The sequence below is a fragment of the Impatiens glandulifera genome, chromosome 2 (genome assembly GCF_907164915.1).
Source record: "Impatiens glandulifera chromosome 2, dImpGla2.1, whole genome shotgun sequence".
Lineage (NCBI taxonomy): Eukaryota > Viridiplantae > Streptophyta > Magnoliopsida > Ericales > Balsaminaceae > Impatiens > Impatiens glandulifera.
Genome location: NC_061863.1, coordinates 3,094,056 through 3,119,371, shown reverse-complemented (window position 1 = coordinate 3,119,371; position 25,316 = coordinate 3,094,056). Strand labels below are relative to the sequence as shown.

Here is a 25,316-nt window from a genome sequence, read left to right as displayed (position 1 = left end):
TATATAATATAAAATAAATTGATTTAGCTGTTAAAGGATGGGTATATATATATATATATATATATATATATATATATATATATATATATATATATGTATGGGGATAAGGAATTTGAATTGAAATGTGTGTTTGAAAAAGAACCGTATGATGATATGGAGAAAATATATATAATGACATAAGACTAAAATGGCATATAGTGATGATGTATGTGTTAATTGAAAAGAATGTGGTGATGCTTAGAAATTATTAAACAAATAAAATCTTGATAAGATCTTTATTTACACATAATATTTATTTTGAATTATATTTATTATTTTTATATATATAGTTACAATTATGTTGTTAATTATAGTAAAATAAAATCAAACTACATCAATTTCTTAATATGTATATTTAAATATAAATTATTAGTATTAAATTACTTAATCAAACAATTAAAGAAAAAAATAATAAAAATTAAAATTACAAACTAATGTAATATCATTTATTATATATTATATGATTTCTCTTAATATTTTTTCTTTATATATAACACGTATTAAATATATATATATAAATATATATATATTAATTTTTTAGTATTAAATAACTTAATCAAACAATTAAAGAATAAAAATAAAAATAATAATTAAAATTCATATAATATTTTTTATTTAATTTTATATATATATATATATATATATATATATATATATATATAATATCACAATCTCATATAAAATAATATTTACACTTATCCAAAGTTTTATTTTACTCAGTAATATAATTGAAAAAAATATGATATGATATAACTTTTATTTAAGTAATTAATTATTAATTAGAGTGGAGGTATTAAATTGAAAAACAATTAATAGTTTAATGAGTTATAATATATTAAAAATTAAAAGGAATTAAATTATTATAAAAATTAAAAAATTAATAATTAATAATATGAATTAATTAGAATAAAATAAAATAATTTAACTAAATTAAAGAGAAAATAAAATAAAAGGGAAATATTGATTTAAAATTATGTTTGAAAAAGAATATAAAATAATGTGCATATATTTTTATATAATTTAAAAAAAAATAAATTATTTATATATATTTAATGTAAAATTATATATATTTTATAAAAATATATTGATATGGAAGAATTTTGACTCAGTTATTTTATTTACAATTTAATATTTATCTATATGTAACATTTATTTTAATTTTGGGTTAAATATTTATAGTTATAGTAAAAATTTCCAATTTATATAATATTTTTGTATCGTATAAATAAAATTTTAAAAAATTAATATTAGTATTAAATAACTTAATAAAAAATTACAGATAAAAAAAATTAATAATAAAAATAATAATTATAAACTCATACAATATCTTTTATTTAATTATATATACATTAAATTTAAAAATTACAAATTCATATAAAATAATATTTAATATAAAACATATTAAAAAAAAATTATATAATACTAGTAAACACTTAAATTTCAATTATCCAATTTATAAATATTAAAATGATTATTTTAAATAAGTAAATTTAAAATAATCAAAATTAAAGCAAAACTAAGGATTAAATAATTAATTATCATAGCTAAATCCCAATTAATTAAAACAAAAGCGAAGTAAAATAAAATAAGATAATTTGAGAAAAATAATATACTCCTATCTCAAATTAATCTTAAAGGCTAAAATAAATTAAATAAATAATTTAAAATTAATGTTGTAGCTATTTAAATTTTAAATTAATTATTTATAAAGTCACAAAATATAAAAAAAATGAAATATAAATAAAACAAATGGACAAAATAAATATTTGTGTTTAAATATTTTGTGTATTTTATAGGATGATAATAAAATAAAATTAGTGAAAAATCAATTTTAAACGATCTTTAAGGTTATGACGTAATTTGCTGTCAAAATCAAGATAAAAATTAGTAAAGCAGACCACACAGTCATCGGATGATCGCTTGGACCTCATCAAATGCTCAACATCAAGTTGCGTCGCTCACTACAACGGAAAGGAAGTGCTTATGCACAATAGTATATCAACTAACGCGCGCCTCAACGCAGTTAGCCCAAACGCACGTAGAATGCCCAATGCTGTCAGAACGCCCACGCGTCCACACTTTGGCCATAAACAACTCCCTCAACGCTCGAACGCGAAAAAAATAAACAACGTCGTTTTTTATCCTAATTAGTCTTCTTCCTCGCGACGAACGAAATGATGAACAACCAAAATATTTAATTTCTCAAAAATGGAACTCCGGCGTTAGTCCACAAAATCCATTGATTTAAAAGCTGAAATGATCACCCTAACCTGAAGATAATTTCACCTACGATCATATGAGTAATCATACTCTAGAGAATCAACTTGAAGAAAAACAAACAAAATTCATTAATGACATTAATCAACTTAATCACTTAAGCAACTTAAAGATACTATAAATAACCTCCTCAGGCAACATGAATCTAAGGATCCCAATCCCAAACTCCACCTCTAAAACAATTTATCATTGAAATTTTCAAATTTTCTTGAAAATTTTAAAATCTTGTGTAAAAGCTTAAAGCTTTGTTCTGGATCATCAAAAAAAACTTCTAAAAGAGTTCAGGAGTGTTCTCCAACTTACTGTAAACTTCAATACATGTTGTAATTCAACTTATAAATTCAAATTTAAATTTTATATAATCCAATTCGACCAGCTTTACATATCGTTCAATTTTATTTGTTGAAAAACAATTCTAAGATTATTTCTAAGCTTTCTATTGAAGTTAATCTAAATCAATCAATTAAAATTGAAAGTATCCGAATTTGATTTTGAAAATTTTCAGTGACCTAAAAACAGTGACGTAAAAACCTTCTTAACACGTTTCTAAAGGTATTAAGAATATGTTCAAATCAATTCCAAGTAATCACGATTATTTTTATCAAAAACCAAAATTTTTATAAAAATGAAAATTTTAGTTATTGAATTGGTCAAAACGTATTGCCAATATTCATGTTTTGAATCTATTGGTAAGCTCCTTATACCCAAAACATCAATTTTTTCTCAAGAACCGTTCAAATCGAATATAACACATTCTCGATCGAATAATGCATCAGGATGATGTTATAAATGATCATTGAGACTAAACGAAGCTACCCATCCCTTCAAATCGAAGAATGGAGGCTCTAATCGAAATCTCAAAACCTGAGCTTGATTTTCAACCGAGAAAATCAAGCCCTCCCTTGCACCTAACAGAGGGATTTTAGCCTCCGACCAAGGAATTCAAGCCTCCGACCGAGAGTTTTCAGCCTAACATGGTTTTTGACCGAGAAAATCAGTCCGTCATGGTTTTCAATTGAGAACCCATGCACCCGACCGAAGTCCAGTGCGCACGACCAAGGAATCCAACCTCCGCGTTGACCAGGCGCCCGCCCAGTTGACTTCGGGCCAAACACGCGTATCCAACTCGATTCACTACCCAGACATATGTTTAAGGGTCTATTTATTTGATATTTTAATCATAAATTGTTTTTTACCAATTAGAATTTCTAAACTATTTTTTAAAAATTCGAAAATAATATAAAATGATTTCAAATATTTTTAGAATATTTTCATAAAAAAAATATTTTGATAAAAGCTTATTTGAATTTATTTTTAAATTCTAAGACTTACAGTACTGATATTTATTTTTCAGGTACTTTCCTTAATAATTCTCGACATCAATCGTAGATACACATTTGATATTATTTTATAATAATAAATGCAAGAAAAATTTATTAAAAAATAGTTTGTTAAATAAAATATAATAAAACCGATTTATAAAGTAGAGACCGTTCTTCAACGGGTACGGAAGATACAGTGGGAAAATCTTTTCCCGAGTATCACAAATATCGAACTCAAACGAATCTCTAATAGAATTACGTTTATACACGTATACAAATCTTTTATTGATTTTAAATTTTAAATCAATTGACAGCTCTTTAAAATCAAATAAATAATCTTTCAAAATAATTATTTTTTAAATTAATTTAAAATAAATATTTCTTTAATCAAATTTATAATTTGATTATTTTAAATCTAAAAATTATTTAAACTTAATCCTAAAATAATTATTGTTATAATTAATTTAAAAATATCAACAATACATTTTTGTATAAATTCTATAAGTAATGTTTATTAAAAGATTTTCAACACAAAAATCGATGTTGAAAATTTTCGAACCTTCAGATTTTTAGGTAGGAGGAATTTTTGGGGTTACAATTTTTTGACGACTCTGTTGGCGATATAAACTTCTATAACTTGAAAAATAAAATTTTGGCTATTAAAGAAAATCATTTTATTACGTTTTCTAATTAATAGAAACATCTAAAAGGGTACATCACCCTGAGGATGCATATGTTTTATCCTTATAAATGCTTGAAAAAGCCATAAAAGGTATATAACTCATTTTTTTCATAAGTACACGATAAGATATCAATATTTCTAAAAACTAAATAAAAAAAGATTGTCGATAAGGAACGACAACTTGTTACAAATTGAGCGATGTTGCGAGTGTTTGAACTAGATTAATGCCCGGGATCGATCATTCTCTTTGGCAATGAGCCGTCCAATATGACGTAGGCATTGTGAAGATGAGGTGAGATTCCCGATTGAGTTGATACTTCCCGATGTATGACGGTGTTAACCCCCTCCCCCCTCCTCTCCACTATCGGTGAGTTATACTCTCTTATGATTCACCTTAGTAACAAAATCCTTGTTACTTTACAGAGACATGTTTCTTGACGTGCCCAAACAACAAAACCTCATCATTAAGCCAATACGTGACTACTATATATGTCTATATATGTACTATGTGTATGCATCTATAGACAAATGATCATCGTGAGTATGTTTCTTTTCTTTCAAAAACAAAAACATTTTTGTTATTTGTTTTTTACGTCTAATCGCAGACAATTTCATGTATCAATCATTTCCATGAATTTGAGTGGAACCATATAATCTATGGGCTAAATACCATAATGATATTCATCAACTCCAGTCTCTAGAACTTTCATCATACCTTAAATATGCTCCACCATAGAAGAATTAATGGTTATCTTAAGGAAACTCCTACAAGAAGAATTCGGATATCCTAAATAATATTTTTATAAATAAATAATTTTTTATCTCCTATAATTATAATAATTTCTATTTTTCTAATTTATTTGTCTAATTCTCTCTCCGATAATTATAACTAATTTTCTTTCTTTCCTAATTTATGTTCTTATTTATCTTTGACACATTTTTTTGTGTTTTTATACATAGATAAGAATTTGACTTAACAAATTTGGCAACTCTTGTACATTATGTTAACATTTTTCCCACACATAAACGCTCTTTATGTCTTCAATAAAGAACACTCAGCCGGAAACCCTAGAGGGAACCTCTTGATGTCATTGCAGTAATTATACACCATGTAGTTCTTGCGCACCCATCTCATCTTCTCTTGGCTCGTCGTGTTCAGCTGCTCATTCATCCATGCATGGTCACTCGAGCCGGTGCAAGACGACTTTCCGGCGTTACCACCTGACCAGAAACAGGCGGTGGCATCGTTGAAATTCCGGTAGAAGGCCGTGAATGGGGCCTTGGTCCAATCTATCTTCACAAGGCCACCTTTGGTTGCCCATTGATCGCCGTTCCACAGGCTTGAATAGATCCTCATAGGCTGGTTCTTTAAGTAAGGCACGCCGATTGACTCTGCGTTCTTAAATTCCCTGATGGGTATCCCGTCCACTGAGAATCTGTTATTAAAATTTATGTTATGAGTCATCATTATAGAAACAAAGAAAGTGTGATGAATGAATTATGTACATACATAATGCGTTGTGGGTTCCAGAGGATTGAATAAGTGTGGAAATTGTCAGTGGGATCGAACCAGAGGTAGAATTGTTGCTCTCTGTTTCCTTTTCCTTCACTAAATACATTGGTGTGAAGAATGTAAGGGTCGCCGCTCAAATTCCCCAAGAATTCGAAATCTATTTCGTCCCAACTCGATCCCAGCGACTTCAACTGCATGCACCCAATTGTAAGATTAATAGTTCAGAAATCAGATATAAATTGTTTGTTTGTTGTCTATATCTTAACTTACGTAGTAGGATGTGACAGTTCCAGCGGAGTTCCCGGGGACGAGTTTGATCTGCATATCCATTTTTCCGAAGAGGTATTGATTCCTGGACTGAAAACCAGAGCCAGAGGACTTATCTAGGGAGAGAGTGAGAAGGTCTCCATTGTTGAGTATCTTGGCTCTGCCGTCGCCCCATGTTATGTCTACGTTTTGGTAGAAATTTGCTGCGCAGGCAGCAAGAGCGGAGCTCAGTAGGAAGATCGTGATTAGTGAAGAAGAAGAAGAAGAAGCCATTGATGATGGATGTTGGTGTGTTATATGGATAATGATGATAGTATTTAATTAATATATAGAAGAAAAGAATCAGTTAAAGGAGAAGAAGGAAGGTTCATAGTTCCTTAATTCCATGAAAACTGCAGTTGTAAACAGCTTGGCTTGAACAAAGCTCCAGAATTCAAACAATGCCATATCACCCACTCTAATCAAAACCATACATTTGTGAATCTTTTTTATTACAATTTGGCTACATTAGGTTACCGTCCAAATTGCAGTATTTAATCATTATATATATATATAAAATTAGTTATAAAATATGCCTATCAATATATATTTTAAATTCAAAATAATTTAAAAAAATGGGACAACAAATTAATTAATTTGACTGTTAGACTTGTTAGACTAGAGGAGTGAATTTTTATATTTATTAAATTGGTTATTACTATTTTTATTTTTTTAATAAATAATTATATTTGTATGAATTATTTTATAATCTATATAATTATATATACATAATAATTATATTTATATAAATTAATTTATAATCTATATAATATTTAAAAAAAACTTATTTATTATAATTTTAAAACATAAACTATAGATAATTATATATATATATATATATATAATTATATATAATTATCTATATGTATAAGTTGAATTCAACCCTCACAAATAATTTAACGGTTAATGGTTGTGTCAAAGGTTGTGGTATATATATGGGATAATTAATTTGAATTGAGACGCGTTATAAGACTAAAATGGCATTCGTCATGTATGATGATATAACAATAAAATGACAATCAGTTATGGTAAATATATTAAAGGATGTTTGAATTGAGAGAAAGTTTTAATAATTCATTTTTAAAGGAGAAAATATGCTGACATAAGACTAAAATGAGATACAGTAAGTTATATGTGTGTAAATAGGAAAAATGTGTTTTTTCTTAAAAATTATTAAATACAGAATAATCTTGATAAGTTATCTTTATTTATAAGATAACATATATATATTAATTTATATATATATATATATATATATATATAATTACAATAATGTTATTAATTATAATAAAAAAATCAAATTATATTAATTTTTTAATATAGTATATTTTAATATAAAAATCAAAATTTGAATTTAAGTTATTAGTATTAAATAACTTAATCAAACAATTAAAGAACAAAAAGAGAAAAAGAAAAAAAATTAAAATTAAAATTACAAACATATGTAATATCTTTTATTTAATTATATATATAATAAATTTAAATATTATAATCTCATATTATAAATACTAAAATATTTGCCTACTACTCAGTATATAAATTTTAAAATAATTATTTTAAATAAATAAATTCAATATAAATTAAAGCTAAAATATGATTAAATAATTAATTGAAATAATTATTATAATAATTAAATTTCAATTTATTAAAATAAAAGAAAAATAAATAAATAAATAATTTGAGATAAATTTTGTATTCATTTTATTTCAAATTAATTTCAAGGATAAAAAAAATTAAGTTAATTAATCTAGGCTAAATGTTGTATCTATTTTATTCCAAATTAATTATTCATAAAACTCCAAAATAAAAATAATAAATAATAAATAGGAAAATTAAATATTATGACTATTTAAAATATTTTATATATTTTGTAGGCACAAAGGGATGAAAAAAAAAATCAATTTCAAACATTGTAGGCACTAAAAATTTATATACCCAATTTATAAAATTAAAATAATTATTTTAATTTATTTCCGAATAACAAAAATTAAAATAATTAACCTCAAAGTCAAAAATCTAATTAAAACAATTAATTAGATTAATTATTGTGATAATTAAAATTTAATTAATTAAGAAAAATGGCTAAAATAAAAAATAAAATTATTTTAGATAAATACTCATTTTATCATAAAATAATTTTAGAAAAAATCAAGTAATTAAAATGAATAATTTATGATGAAATGAGTTACTCATTTCATCCATAAAATTATTTATTTAACCCTAAAATAAACATAAAAAATAGAAAAATATTTATCATATTTATTTTAATATTTTATGTATTTAAAAAATCAAAATTAAAGCAAGAAAGGTGAAAAAAATTAATTTAAAAAATATTTAAGGTTTTAAAATAAAAATAAAATCAATAATCGGGTGTAGCCAAAACTCGGAGAGGAAACTACAGCCGAAAACACAACCGATGGATGAGCGCTAGATTGTCATCCAATGCTCCTAGGCTGTCCGCGTAACCCGCTGCAACGAAAGAACGCGCGCCCGCGCCGCACCCGATTAGCTAACGCGGACATTAACTCCGTCAATAAAAATGCAACAGAACTCCCGCGTCTTCACAGAACGCTGACGGAACGCTCTGCGCCCGCCAAAAAATGCTCAAACGGTGTCATTTTGTCCTCCACTGTCTTATTCGTAGCGATCGCTGGAGAAGATAAGGATGAAGTCCCATTATTTGATTTCCCAAAAGTGGAATACAACTGATAGTCAAACATTTCGACTGATTCGAAAGGTGGAATGATCACCCTACCATGGTGATCATTTCTCCTATCACCATAGACATAATTACTGCCTATTCCAGCAAGTGGAATGAAGAACATCCAAAACGCCATTAATGGTTTTTGACTAATTCGATCCACTTGAGTCATCCAATCGACTTCGGGAGGCTATAAATAACCTCCTTCAACAAATCTGAAGCCAAGAGATTCACTCTCAACTTTAAATCAAAAGAAATTCGAAATTCGTCATTAAAGCTTCAAGCTTTTGGATTTTTCGAAATCTTTGCATAAGTCTCTAAAGCTTGGATCCACGCATCCTAAAAGTTTCCCTAAGGTCTAAGGAGTGTTCTCAAATCTTTGATATGTTTCCAATCATCTTTTAATTCATACTTCCAATTTGAATTTGAAATTTAATAATTCAGTTTTCATAAGTTTGTATATTGTGTGATTGCTGAATTTTATGATTGGAAATTGATCCTAAAATCATTTACAAACTTTTTCTTTATGCTAAAATCAATCAATCAACCTTAAACAAAAAATCTAAATTTAAATTTGAAAAATTCAAAAACGGGTTTGCTATTCTTGGGTTATTCCTCAAGAACAAGTGTCCATAAATCATCCCAATATATTTCTAATGATGTTGGGCAACTGTTTGAATCATGATTGATTTAAATAAAAAAAATTCGAAATAATTGAAATTTTTGAGTTGTTGAATTGGTCCAAACGAACACCCATTGTTCTTGTTTTGGTATTAATCAAGTATATGGAGTATAAGGAAGCTATTGGCTAGCTTCTTACACTCCAAAACAACTTTAAAACCAAAAACTCGATTTTTTGCTACAAACTATTTTGAACAAATTGATCATCACCCAGGTCGATTGATACATTGGGGTGATGTTATAAATGTTCTTGGGAGCTTTGTAAAGCTACCTAGGCCCTTGGATCGAAGAATCCAAGAATCCATCAAAATTGCAAAACCTGAAATGTTGGTGTTCTTGAGGACCAATAGGTTCGACCGAGGACCGAGAGGTTCGATCAAGAACTTAACATATGACCGACATGTCCGAACAATGTTCTTCATTGAGAACCGAAAGGTCTGACCGATGTTCTTCATCTAGGACCGAGAGGTCTGGCCGATGATTTTTACATCCGACCAAGAGGTTGGACCTATGACTGAGAACTCTGAAACCTAGGATCGAGGAATATCGACCACGGGTGAGAATTCTCAAACCTAGAACGGATAAAGTTAGCCTAGGGATAACCCAAGATAAGTAGTTTTACATCCCGACCGATAATCCTAGCCAAGGATTGAGAGTTCTTAACACTTTCACCGAGGCTTCTTAACCCGGACTGATGGGTCCGACCGAGGATCTTGGACCTTGACCGATAAAACAAACCCATGACTTAAGACACTGGTTATAGGCCTGTTTGGTTCAATTTTCAAAATTCCAAAATTAATTTTGTAAATTTGAAACCTCAAACTATTTTTTAAAAATCCCGAAAAGTTAGAAAATGATTTCAAAATATTTTTGGGATATCCACAAAACTATTTTGATAAAGGCCTGTTTAAGATTTATGTTTAAGTCCTAATACTTTTAAATGACATATATTCTTCAGGTACTTTCCTCACTAAGTTATCATCAGCAATAAGTGTCAGCATTTAAATAATTGTTTTATAGCTATTTAAATACCGCACAAACCTTATGCATGCTTAGAATTGGGAGAATAATCGATAAAACTAAAACGTTATACAACTGATTTTCAAAATCCAAATTTATAAGTAGAGACCGTTTTAAAACGGGTACGGAGGATGAAGCTCGAAAGCTCTTTCCCGAGTATTACTAAACTACAAACTAAAAGAAACTATGGTCAATAAGTTTGTATACGTATGCCATTTTTATTGATTTTAAAAAATCAATTAGCGATTCAGTTTCAAATAAATAATCTTTTAAATTAATTATTTCTAAATAATTTAAACAACGGATATTCTAAAAATCAAATTGTAATTCGTACGGTAAATCCCTAGATTGTTTAAAATTGAACCCAAAATTAATTAGTTTTAATTAATTTCAAAAGTGGTCAGGAATCACTTAAAAAATCTTTTAAAATAATGTTTTATTTTAAAAAGAAGATTTCTAACATGTAAATCGAGGTTGAAATTCTTGAACCTCGAGATTTTCGCGGAAACCGAAATGAGGGTTTTTTCGGGGATTACAAAGCCCTAAAGCTGAAAATGATTGTGATCTGTTATAGTCGAAATTGAGAAAATCCAGTGCAGTAAACTCTACAACCATCAAAATATCATATGAGCGCTAGAATAAAAGTGTTCAACCGGTCGGTTAAACGGTTCTGGTTAAGTTCAGTTTTATCTTTTATTTTACAATCCGGTTAACCAACCAATATTGGTATAGGTTTATCCGATTTTGGTTTTACTAGTTTCGGTCGATTAACCGGTTTAACCGTGAACCGATAAGTCAATTTCTTAAATTAAGTATTAAACTTATTAAATATATTTTCAAAATCCTTGTTTGCGCCTGTTTTACTATTCTCCAATTTTTTTTTATCTATGTTATAATATATTATATTATTGTTATAATATAATATATTATAATAATATTTTATAGATATATTTAGAAATATTATATAATATATTATGTTATTATAACAATGTAATATTTTTAAAAGTCTCCATTTTTAAACTAATAGTCATATAAATTAAAAATAAATTAAAACAATTTTATACAAATTATAATTATAATTTTAATAATAACAAATATATAGATTATTAAATAATATTTATAATATATCTAATAATTACAAAATAACTAATATAAATATATATGTGATTAAATTATTACCAGTTTATCGGTTAAACCGTTAGAAAAATAGTTCAACCGAAAACCGAATCGTTTAATAGGTAAAAAAACCAGTTAACCGGAACCGTTAGAACTAATTAACTAATAAACCGGCAAAATGAAACTGGTAAGCTATCGGTCTAGTTCAGTTATCGGTTTTCCGGTTTTTTTGTAAAGCCATACGCTAGAATATCATCTAACGCCCAATAGCTAGACGCATCGCCTGTTGCAATCGAAGAGACGCGTGTTCACAAAGCAGCGGATCAACTAACATGCGCCTCAACGCCGTTAGTCTAAACGTTGACAGAACGCCCAGACACAACAAAGCGCTGACGGAACGCCCAGTCATTCTCATTTCTGCCCAAAACGACGATGTTTCGTCCTCTTGTTGTCTTCTTCCTCGCGACGAACTACAATGATGATCGGCCAAAACTTTTGATTTTTCAAAAGTTGAACTCGGTCATTATTCAACTAAATTCATTGATTCAAATGCTGAAATGATCACCCTAACCTAGTGATTATGTTACCTACGATAATAGGAACAATTATAACCTAGAAGATCAAGTTGGATGAAGAGCAAAAAAAAAGCAATTAATGATGTTTTGTCTGAAATTCGATCAACTTGATCGATGAACCGACCTGAGGAGACTATAAATACCCCTTAGGCAAACTGAATACAAGGATCAAAATCCCAAGCTTTCAAACCATTCCATACGAAATCCGCCGTTAAAATTTTCAAGCTCTTCTTGAAAATTTCGAAATTTTGTATAAGGTTTTAATACTCGATTCTATGTAATCACAAAGCTGCTAAAAGAGTTCAGGAGTGCTCTCCAACTCACTATAAGTTTCCAATCATGTTGTAATTCAACTTATGAATTCAAATTGAAATTTTTATATTTCAGTTCGACCAGTTTTCTATATTGCTTGTTTGTTCAATTTCTTGATTTGGAAAACGATTGTATGATCATTTACAAGCTTTTTATCGAAACTAATTTGAATCAATCAATCCAAATCAAAAGTACCCAAATTTGATTTTAAAAATTTTTAAAATTGGGTTTTTGTTCTTGAGTTATAACTCAAGAAAAGTGACCCAAAAAACTTACCAACACATTTCTAAGGATGTTAAGAGTATATTCAGACCAATTTCAAGAATTCTCGATCATGTCTAATCAAAAACTAAATTTTTTATGAAAATAAAAATTTTAGTTCTTGAATTGGTTAGAATTAGACCGTCAGTGTTCATATTTTGGTTTTATTTGATCTTATGAGGTATAAGGAAGCTATTGACAAGTTCCTTAAACTCTATTAAACCCTAAAAATCAGAATCCTATTTTTTGCTTGAAAACTATTATATTGAATGGAACATAATCCCGATCGAAGAACGAGGCTCCACGTCCTTTCATATCGAAGAACGGAGACTCCAATCGAAATCACCAAACCTGCAATTTGGTGTTCTTCGTGTTCGACCGAGGATCATAGTTGAGTTTGATTTCCAACCGAGAAAATCAAACTCTCCCCTACACTCGACCGTGAAACTCCACACCCGACCGAGGGATTTTTGACCGAGGGATTTTTAAGCCTTGGCTTGATTTTTTACCGACAAAACAAGCCGACGTGGTTTTCGACCAAGGGATTTTAGCCCCGACCGAGAACTCCCCAACACACGACCGAAGAATTCTAGCCTTGATCAAAGAATTATATCCCCCGATTGAGGATCCTCCGCACTCGATCGAAGGCTCTCGCATCCGACCGAGGAGTCTTAGCCTTGGTCGAGGACCTCTCACACCTAAATGAGGGTCTAACGCACGCGATCGAGGAATTAACACCCTCGACCGAGAGGACCGATCCTAGGGCTTACTTGTTTGGGATTTTTATTTTTAAATTGTTTTTTATTTATAAGCTCCAAACTATTTTCTAAAAATCTAAAAACAAAAAAAAATAATTTCAAAATATTTTTAGTAAGGACTTGGATTTATTTTTAAATTATAACATCTTAAGCTGGTATTTTTCAAGTACACTTCTCGATAATCATCGTCATCGAAGTACCAACATTTAAATATAATTATACAATTTTAAATGCACGAAAAATATGTACATGTTAAGACTTGAAAAATAATTGGTTAGATAAAATATAATAAAATCAATTTTTCAAAGTCAAAATTTTATAAGTATAGACCATTCTTTAACGGACATAGAGGATATAGTACGAAATCCTTTTCCCGAATATCATCAAACATCGGACTTTAAAAAACATATTGATTAAATATACATTTATATACGTATATAAAATATTTTATTAATTTTAAATTAAAAATTAATTGGCAACTCTTTTATCAAATGAATAATTTTTAAATTAATTTAAAATACAATACTTTTTTTAATCAAATTATGATTTGATTATTTTAAATCCAGAAAGTTATTTAAAATTGATCTTAAAAATTAATTATTGTTATAATTAATTTTAAAATTTTAAATATTTATTTTTATATAAAATTTTAAATAATATTTTATTAAAATACTTGTGACACACAAATCGGAGTTAAATTTTTTCGAATCTCCAACTTTTTCAGAAAAAGTGATTTCAGGGTTACACATATAAAATAATATTGTTATAAAACTCAATAAAATATATAAAAAAATATATAATTTAACGAAAAAATATAATATAATATAATATGATATAACTTTTATTTAATTATATATATATATATATATAAATTAAATATTTTCAAACATTTATCATATAAATATATAATAATAATAATAATACAATTTAAAATTAGAATTACAAACTCATATAATATCTTTTATTTAATTAAACATTTATATATATTAAATATAAATATAAGAATCTAATATAAAATAATATTTACTATAAAACTTATTTTAAAAAATTATATATATATATATATATATATATATATATATATATAATATTTTATAATTGTATTCAAATCAAATTATTGAAAGAAAAAAAAAGTGTCAAATTCAGATATAGCCGAATTCCAAAATGGTTTGAAATCATGAAGGTAGAAATAAATAGTTTTTAAGCAAAGATACGTGACTTAGAATTATCGTTTAAAAAAAAGGTTAAATTATTTTTTTTTTTAGCTAAACATTATATATAGTCATTCTCCTTGTAATATAATCAAGTATTCTCTTGTCGAATGTTTCATCCAATTAAAAAAATCTGTTTTAAAAAATGTATGACCAAATTATTATAGCAGTTCTACCTTTTAAAAAATAATTAATATTAAAAAAATAGAGGATAATTTTAATATTTTAATAGATAAAGAGATTAATTAGATAGTTAAAATGATATATTGAATTTAGGATAAAAAAAACAATAACCAATTCCTCAAACAAAGCCAAAGTGTAACTAACTAATGATGTAAAACAAGGCGTGCTCTTTGTAATCAAGTACTCTCACTACTTTAATCATATTACCTTACTTTCTAAGCTAGCTTGTGTCCAATTTAGCTATATAAAGGAAACAAATTCCTATCAAAATTATATAAACTTAGAATTGCAAAATGACAATTACAACACTAATAATCATGGTGATATTTTTTCTAATATGGCCACTGAATTTCTTTGTCGTCCTGGCCAGGCCACTTGAAGAACCGCTAACGGTGGAGGGTCGGGTTTACTGCGACATATGTCGCGCTGGCTTCGAGACTCCCTTCACAACTAGATACATCGCAGGTAAAACTATATTTTTTTATTATTCTCATATTTTTCTCACTTTTTATTTTATGGTTAAATTAAATATTTTTTTAGTGAAACAAACTTGTATAGCTAGCCTAGATTTGTCTATTTTAATTTACTATTAAATTTGTTTAATAAATAAGAAAATGAAAACATGATTTAAGGATGAATATTTAAATTATTCAATTGATAGATACATGGCAGGATAAAACGTTTTTATTTAATAAAACTGATTTATTAAAGTTTGAAATATAATTACAACGTAAAAAAATATTAAAATTTCTAAGTTTATTTTTAATAACATGACTTATTAGAATAAGTATGAATAAAAAGAAGTTATATTTATAATTTTTAATATTATATTATATTTAAATGAAATATTTTAATTTTTATTATATTTATTTAGTCAAAACATATTTTAAATAATTATTATTGGTTACTAATATTTATAAGCTTGATAATTATGTTTTCATTTAATAAAAAAATAATTGAAATTATTATTATGTTGATATTTTGTACTTAGATTTTATTTTATTAATTATTTTAATATTAATTTACAAACATATTAAAATATTAGAACATGGATGGTTAAAATTTATATGATGATATATCAAAAAAAAATAAAGAATTATAAAACCACCAAATATCTGATGCATCAAATCCATTAAACATAAATTTTTCATAAAAAATATTAAAATAATTATACGATATTTAAATTTATTCAAAGAACCAACTCAATACAATTCACGATCATACTCTAACCGACATAATATTATTATATTTAAATTTATCCAAAAAAATCGACTTAATACAATCAACCATCCTAGTCTAGCTAAAATTGTTATTAATCCTATTTAGCAGCTAAATTTTGTTAGATGTATATTTAGTTATTTATTCAAAATTCATTGTATTCATAGGTGCGAGAGTGAGGATAGAATGCAGAGACAGGACCAGTCAAGAAATTGTTTATAGCATCGGAGGAACAACTGATTCGACCGGGACCTACAAGATCGACATTGATGAAGATCATGAAGACCAAATATGTGAAGTGACACTTGTAAGCAGCCCGAGGAGGGATTGTGCGGAAGCAGATCCAGGGCGAGATCGAACGCGTGTGATTCTCACCCGTCACAATGGGATGGCTTCAACTAGACGTTTCGCCAATGCAATGGGATTCCTTAGATATGAGTCATTAGCCGGTTGTCGACGAGTCATGAGTCAATATCTTGAGCTTCAAGATTAATCAATTCTCTATTAACCTTTCTATTTTGCGAGTTCCCTAATATTTGCAAGTTTGAACAAGTTGATGCTTGTTTGATGTGGAATGAATTGATTTGGAACATTATTAAAAACATCAACCTAACCAAATTAATAATAAATTACTAAATTGAGTCATTCAGTCAACTCTTTTCAAGCGCAATATATATATTGTTTATTATAAATTTTCAAATAAGCCAAACAAACGGAAACAAGAAATCAAATAGACTATAAAGCAAATCATCATGATTATAGGAAAAACATGCTTAAATGTTTCCAAGTTCGATTCGCACTGAAAATAACTTATATTGAAATGACAGGTCATAACACTCATTGTCAGAGGAGCTAAGATTCAACTATATGCATATATATATATAGATGATGATAATCCAATTACAACTTCATTTGACATATAACCCAATGAATAACTACAAACAATTTATCCTAAAAAGTGTATAGTTTCAAAATGGACTCAATAATTTGAGGTCATTCTATCTATATATTGAATTAGAAAACATACCAATAGATTGACAATTGGAGGCACATCTAGTTTGTGAGTTTAAACCAGCCAAATTTTTTAAAGAAAAGCTTAATTCTATTCTAGAATTCCAATTTAGAATTCAATAAAGAAGGCGATAATATATCTGAATGAGGAAGAACAACTTTATGCATGAAATCAGCATTAGACAACAAGAAAAATGTTACCAAATTATGTTTATCAACAACCAAAAGCTTACTCTTCTTCTTCTCCCTGCTCTTCAAAATTTCAAGCACTTCTAAACGTGACTTTAATCTCTTATCCAAACTGAACATTAGAAGAATATTAGGGTATTGAGCAATGATAGACAAATCAGTTTTTCCACTACTAACTATATAGACGGTGTTATCATTTGAAACATTCTCCTTATCATTTGACCTATTTCATCTTTTTGGAAACCTAATCCTTAGAAAACTTTCAATTTACTCTCCCATTTCACATTTCACATTGAACCAAAAATTCTTATATGCCTCATTTATTGAAACATTGATTAAGAGATTACAAATTTTGGTTGGTTTTTATTTTTAAAAAGAATATCACGAGCTAAAATGATGATACTATGTGGTTCATTTCTATTTTTTTTCTAAAAAGTAACAAAAGAAAATAAGTAATTAAATTAGAATTAACTTTTAATTACGTTCAATCAAAAAGGGTGGCATTTAGGTCAGTAATAATTACTTCCTTAATATTATTTAAAAAAATATTTATATTTGATAGTCAATTTTCTTATGCAAATATTTTTATAACTAGGATAAATATTATGTGCAGGAATGGAGTTCCACATTTTCTTAAGCACAAATAATTTATCACACTTCTCGTAATTAGTCACGACAAGAGTTATTTTCGTGATTGGTAATTTACATTTATAGTTTTTTTTTAACAATTTATCGTCTCATTAACTATTTATCAAATTATTTTTTGTCAAGATATTATATATATGTATATTTAATTATTAGTAAGATATAACAAATTTAATTTTAAATTAAAAATTTTTCTTTTTATTTGTTTCTTGCAAAGAAAAAACTGATTTTTGAGATTTATTATTATCATTTTAATAGGAAGCATGAGTGAGTGGAATGGAAATGGTGACCCTAAACAGATTCAATCATTTCATGGTGACTAATAAGTATCATAGTTAAATTTGTTAAGCCAGCATCAACCTAAAATGTATGCAAAGTTAGAATCATATTTTAATTTTTAGTTTTACAAAAGTAGATTGGTATAATAAATCTTTATGTATTGTTAATTTTATTTATTTATTTGACAAGAATGGAAATGAGATTTATTAGTTAAGTTTAATTTTGATTTAAATGACATTAGGTGTCATTATAGTGTAGTACAAGAACTTTATTCATTTACAAATTGAATATTACTAAAAAAATATTAATAATTATAAATTTCCCTGTTAATAATAATGAAAAATTAAAAGAAAATATTGTTTTCCTATTTTCTAATTAATATAAATATTTATAATAATTTAAATTTTATCAATTAAAATTAATAAGTATATTCTTATATCACAATTATCATAAATTATTTTTTATTAAATATAATTTTATTTATTAATTGAGACGTTTTGAGACCCTAGGGTGGCATTTAGGTCAGTAATAATTATTTCCTTAATATTATTAAAAAAGATATATTTATATTTGATAATCAATTTTCTTATACAAATATTTTCATAATTACAGTAAATATTATGGGCATAAATATAGTTTCACAATTTTTTAAGCACAAATAATTTATCTATCCACTATATAATTAGTCACGGTACGAGTTCTTCTCGTGCTCGATATATTATTTACGTTTACAATTTTTTTTAAATGATTTATCGGCTCCTTAACGATTTATCGAATGATTTTTTTGTCAAAATATTATATATATATATATATATATATATATATATATAATTATTAATCGATATAATAAGTTTAATAAATTTTAAATTAAATTTTTGTATTTCTATTTGTTTCGTGCAAAGAAAAAATTAATTTTTGAGATGCATTATTGTCATTTTAACCATGGATGTGATGGAAGTGGTGACCCTAATAGATTCAGTATTTTTATGGTGACTAATGAGTATGAGTTAAATTTGTTAAATATTGAATGCGAGGGTATCAGTGGAAACCAGCATTAACCTAAAATAGAATCATATTTTACTTTTTAGTTTTACAAAGAAAAGTTAAGTGATTGGTATAATAATTTTTTTTTTATGTATTGGTAATTTAAATTATTTATTTGACAAAAGGGACATGAGATTAGTTAAGTTTGAATTTTAATTTAAATGACATTAGCTGCCATTACAGTGTAGTATGATAGATAAGAATTTTATTTATTTATAAATTGAAAATTAAAAAATAATAATAATGAAAATTTAGAAGAAATGTTTTTTTTTCAATTTTCTAATTAATGTAAATATTTATAATAATTTAATGTTTATATCAGTTTATTTTAATAATAAATCAATATTGAATAAGTATATTCTTATATCATAATTTTTTTATTAAATATAAATTTACTTAATATAGATACAATTTTTTTTGAGTATATATAAATTAAATTTATTTTATTGTATATTGTTTATCAATTATAACATAATATTATATACAAAAAATTTAAAATATATATTTTCATAAATTTAATAAATTTATTTGAAAATTTTATATTTATTTAGTTTCAGTTTAAAATTATTATTTAAATGTAATATATTTTTATAAAGTTATAAATATAATATTAAAATAATTATATATTTTTATTTAAATTATATAATAATATATATTTTATTTTAAAATTATATATGTAGTGAGATTTAAAATATGTTAATATTATAATTTTTTTTAAATATAATAGCTTATGTTTAATTTAAATTTTTGTATATAGATTTTAAATAATATTTTTTTAATAAATTTTTATTTTATTATATATTATTTATTAGTAATACCATTATATTAAAAAATAATAAATATGATTATAAATACTTATATTTTACCTACCTAATTTATAAATAATTAAAATTAAGATATAAACATGATTAAATAATTATTTTCTTGTCTAAGTGTAACTACCTAATGATGTCAAAATAGAGAGTGTGTTCCTTAATAATCATGTATATTTTTTTTTTTCTAGCGGGTAAAACAATTTTTTTTATTATTATAATCTCTTTATCGTTTTTATTTTTTATTTTTATGATTAGAATTAAATCAAACTATTTTAGTGAAATGAAGAATTGGTAGATGTATATGTTTAGCATCCAATTTTTTTTTTAATAAAAACAACTAAATATCTAAGGTATCTAATCCATTGTAAATAAGATTTTCACATAATACAACTTACATAATATTACAATATTTAAAACCAAAAAAACCCCTCAATCCAATTTAAGATCACAGGATGATCCACATAATATTATGGTATTTAAATTTATTAAAAAAATCGACTTAACAGAATCCGCAATTTAGTAGATGTATATTTAGTAATTTATTCATGATTGATCATATTATTAAGTGCTAGAGTGAAGATAGAATGCAAAGATAGGACCACTTAAGAAATTGTTTATGGCATTGGAGGAAAGACTGATTCGACTGGGACCTACACGATCAACATGTAAGCAGTCCGAGGAGGGATTGTGCGGAGACAGATCCAGGGCGAGATCGAACACGTGTGATTCTCACCCATCACAATGGGATGGCGTCAACAAGACTTTCCGCCAATGTGATGGGATTCCTTATATACGAGTCATTAGACGGTTGTCGCCGAGTAATGATTCAATACCTTGAACTTCAAGATTAACCAATTCTCTATTAGCCTTTCTATTTTGTGAGTTCACAAATGTTTGTAAGCTTGAACATGTTGATGGTTGTTTGATGTGGAGTGGAATGGATTGATTTGGACCATTATTAAGAGCCTCAACCTAACATACAGTCAACTCTTTTCAAGCACCAACACATTGTTTATCATAAATTTTCAAATAAACCAAAGAACAATTAAAACAAAAACCCATACTTAAAAGTCTCCGAGTTCAATTCTTAGTATGAATAATTTAAATGACGGGTCATGAGGAGCTGAGATTCGACTATATACATATTTAAAAGAAATAAGAAGATAATCCAATTACAACTTCATTTGGCATATAACCCAATGAACAACTACAAACAATTTATTCTAAAAATGTATAGTTTCAAAATGGACTCAATAATTTGATGTCATTCTGTCTGTATTGAATTAGAAAACATACCAATAGATTGGCAATTGGAAGCACATCCAGTTTGTGACTTTAAACCAGCCAAAACCCTGAAAGATAAGTTCAATTCTATTCTAGAATTCCAATTTAGAATTCAATAAAGAAGGCGATAATATATCTGAATGAGGAAGAACAACTTTATTCATGAAATCAGCATTAGACAACAAGCAAAATGTTACCAAATTATGTTTATCAACAACCAAAATCTTACTCTTCTTCTTCTTCCTGCTCCTCAAAGCTTCAAGCACTTCTAAACGCGGCTTTAATCTCTTCTCCAAACTGAACATTAGCAGAATAGGGTATTGAGCAATGATAGACAAATCAGTTTCTCCACTACTTACTAAAAACTGTGTTATCTCCTTCATCTTTGCTTCTGAAACCCCAACCACTTGAGGCATTCTCCTTATCATTTGACCTATTTCATCTTCTCTAAAACCTAATCCTCTAAAAACCTTCAATTTACTCTCCCATTTCACCTTTGACATTGAACCAAGGATTCTTATGGCTGGAAGAAGCATATTGCACCCTTTATTGAAACCTAATTGAACCTCAGCTTTCTTCACATGTTCCATCATCTTCTCTGTTCGAACTACGAAATTCCTTGGATATTTCGACATGTATCTAAGAATCTGTTCCGTTTTCACTCCAAAACTCTTTAACAAATTGATATTTGGAATCACATTCTTCTCCAAAGGAGCTGATGGAAACCTACCAACTTTCAAAAACTTGTAGACTTTACCAACCTGACCTAAAATCTCCTTCAATTTGACAATCGTGGTGTAGAGATGATCGGTGCTTCGATTCAAAATCCCGGGATCCATAACAATGAGATCTGCAGTCTCCGCTGGAGAGAAACCGGAGTCGAGAAATAGCTTGATTTTCGGCTCTACAGTTTTGTCCGGGCTTGCGGATATAATGTTAGGTCGCCGGACTACGATTCGCTCCAGATCAGTTTGAGAGAATCCGTTATTTTTGAAAATTGAGATTACGGAGTCGCATTTCTCTGGATCTATAGAGCGACAAATTGAGGAAAGCTTCGATGCGATCTCCGCGGAGAAGTTGTGACGAGTATTCAAGTATTCGATGGCGTCAACACGACTGTCAGATCTAGAAGGAGGATGAGAGGTTGAGGATGAGGATGAGGATGATGAGAAGTTTCTAAGAGAGATAGAACTGTGGAGTGTGAAGAGACTGGAATGGTTCTTACTGTTTTGGATAGAGTAAGAGATGAAGTTTCTGCAGATATGTGTAATCATGGCTCAATTGCTTCTGGTTTGCGAATTTGTGCCGGTGATTAACGAAACTATGATTAGGAAATGAAAAGGATGGAGAAGATGAAGACTTGCCTGACCGGAGGAGTGAGATCTGGAGTTTCTACGGCGACGGCAACGGCGACGATTAGACGCTCAAACTGTCTCTGTTCCGATGGTTCTTCCGATATGTAGGGTTTTATAGTATAAAAGCTAACGATTTACCCTGAACTTAATAGAAATATTTCAATTTGACCAAATACTCTTAAAATAGTCATTATTAACCTTTTCTTTTTATCTAACAACGATTATTTTTCTTTTTATCTAACAACGATTATTTTTCTTCTTATATTCTGCATCTCTATAATCAATCTGCCGTTTATTTAATTGCTATATTTAATTAAAATATATTGAAAAACATTATTTAATTCAAATTAATAAAATATTTATAATTTTTCTATTCAAAATTCAGAGAACAAAATATACTTATTTTGTTATTACCCCACCACAAGTTTTAATTGAGAACAAAATTAGTTTTAACTTGTATGATATTTTTCTTAAATCTGTACACTCTCAAATAACAAAAATAAAATAATAAGTTAATTAAATCAAGAGTTTTAATGGATAATTATATTATTTAGTAATTTTTTTTTTATGTACGAATGATCAGTTTAGAATTTTGCATTCCGAACAATTCAATTGTGAATTTTGATTTATATACCAAAGGACAACTTCCATCTATACTTATTTCTATTCACACATTAATTTTTTTGATTAATTATTATTATTGAATTGTATTATTTTAAAACATTCGAAAATATATAAAGAAATAGAATATTTTCAACCTTTGCATATTTCAAAGGTTTTTTCACATTTGAATATGAATATCATATTGTCATATAAAACATTTTTTTTTAATTTAAGAAACTATCTCAACCTCAAGTAAAAAAACATTTTTGTGACATTTGATTTTTCAACACAACTCTTAGCATATTGTATTGAATAAGAAAGCATACAACATACCTATAGAACACCAAATTCCAGTTGGAACAAAAGAACACAATAAAGTTACTCAGTTAAATTCAGTTCTATTCAACACTATGCCAGATTAAGAACACAATAAAGTTCCATCTTCTGATTGAGGAAGAAGAACACAAAATTTACTCACAAAGTAGGCATCCGTTAACTTGCAAACAGTTAACAAAGTATGTTTCTCATCGATCAAACGCTTACTCTTCAAAGCTTGCAGCACCTGAAACCGAGGCTTCAATCTCTTTTCCAAACTGAACATCAACACAAAAGGGTATCTTGCAATCGTAGAAACGTTAGCTTCACCACTACTAACTAAAAACTCTGTAATATCCTTAATCTTTCCTTCTGAAACACTAATCACCAATGGCATCCTCTTAAGCATATGAGCAATTTCATCTTCATTAAAACCTAAACCTCTGAAAACCCTCAATTTTCTCTCCCAACTACCTTTAGAAAGTGAACTTAAAGTTCTCATTGTTGGAAGAAGCATTTTGCCATTCCTACTGATACCCAATCCCTCCGCCTTCTTAACAAGTTCCATCATCTTCACTGTTCTTGAACAAAAGTGTCTCGGGCTCTTCGGAATGTATCGCTGAATCTGCTCTGTTTCAATTCCAAAACTCTGTAACAATTTTATGTTGGGTATCAAATACTTCTCCAAACAAGTGGAGGGAAATCGCCCAATTTTCAGAAACATGTGAACTCTACTGGTATCATAGTCAAAGATTTCCTTCAATTTGGCAATTGTGGAGGAAAGATGATCTGTGCTGCGACTCCAAATCCCGGGATCAATAACAATTAGGTCTGCTGTTTCTGCGGGAGAGAAACCGGAGTCGAGGAAAAGCTTGATTTTGGGCTCGACTGTTTTGTTAGGGCTTGCAGCAACAATGCTAGGTTTTCGGCATACGATTCGCTCCAAATCAGTCTGGGAGAATCCGTTGTTTTTAAAAATTGAGATGATTGAGTCGCACTTATCTGGATCTATTGATCGGTAAATGGATGAGAGCTTCGATTTGAACTCTGGGGGGAAATTGTGATGTGTATTCAAGTACTCTGCGGCGATAACGCGGTTAACAGATCGAGAAGGCGAAGATGCAGATGTGGAGAAGTTTGTATTAGAAAAGGAAATGTGATGTCTGAAGAAAGTAGATTGGTTCAAATTCTTCATGAGAGAGTTAGAAATGATTGATTTGTAGATATATTTAGTCATGTCTCAAGAGATTAAAGGTATACAAATGTGATTTAAGGAAGAACAGAGAGAAATGAATCCTTGCCTGACGAACTGGAGCTTCTACACGACGACGGCGACGGCGACAATCGGACGCCCTAAAACTGATTCTGGTTCAGTGACTTCGGGTAGAGCTTTGCGTTTCCTAAAATTAGGGTTTTAGAGGATAAAATCTCACTTTTGTATTGTTTCATGTTTATTTGGAAATAATTTCAAACTCTTTTATACAAATTATTTTTAAATAATTATTAACTAAAATATTTAACTTTTTTTTATAATATTTTAAACATTAAATTTTTTTCATTTTTGTTTTTTTTTATAAATTATTTTCCAATATCTTAAGCAG

The 25,316-nt window shown here is 27.6% G+C and overlaps 4 protein-coding genes across 4 annotated transcripts; 1 reads left to right on the top strand and 3 right to left on the bottom strand.

Moving 5' to 3' along the window:
• Positions 1–5,353: 5,353 nt before the first annotated feature.
• On the bottom strand, positions 5,354–6,373 carry LOC124923826 (probable xyloglucan endotransglucosylase/hydrolase protein 23). Its single transcript, XM_047463802.1, has 3 exons — positions 6,104–6,373; positions 5,831–6,024; positions 5,354–5,756 (listed from the first exon to the last, which is right to left on the bottom strand). The coding sequence occupies exons 1-3, from the start codon at positions 6,371–6,373 to the stop codon at positions 5,354–5,356; spliced, it is 867 nt and encodes a 288-aa protein (XP_047319758.1).
• An 8,869-nt stretch (positions 6,374–15,242) lies between these two features.
• On the top strand, positions 15,243–16,823 carry LOC124927668 (protein DOWNSTREAM OF FLC-like). The gene is made up of 2 exons (XM_047468123.1): positions 15,243–15,422; positions 16,343–16,823. Exons 1-2 carry the CDS (start codon positions 15,251–15,253, stop codon positions 16,666–16,668), a joined length of 498 nt encoding a protein of 165 aa, XP_047324079.1. The 5' UTR covers positions 15,243–15,250; the 3' UTR covers positions 16,669–16,823.
• Positions 16,824–21,320: 4,497 nt separating this feature from the next.
• LOC124926761 (transcription termination factor MTERF9, chloroplastic-like) lies at positions 21,321–22,894 on the bottom strand. The gene has a single exon (XM_047467049.1). It carries the CDS (start codon positions 22,714–22,716, stop codon positions 21,535–21,537), a length of 1,182 nt encoding a protein of 393 aa, XP_047323005.1. The 5' UTR covers positions 22,717–22,894; the 3' UTR covers positions 21,321–21,534.
• Positions 22,895–23,758: 864 nt separating this feature from the next.
• On the bottom strand, positions 23,759–25,106 carry LOC124925536 (transcription termination factor MTERF9, chloroplastic-like). Its single transcript, XM_047465572.1, has one exon. It carries the CDS (start codon positions 24,950–24,952, stop codon positions 23,819–23,821), a length of 1,134 nt encoding a protein of 377 aa, XP_047321528.1. The 5' UTR covers positions 24,953–25,106; the 3' UTR covers positions 23,759–23,818.
• Positions 25,107–25,316: the final 210 nt, after the last annotated feature.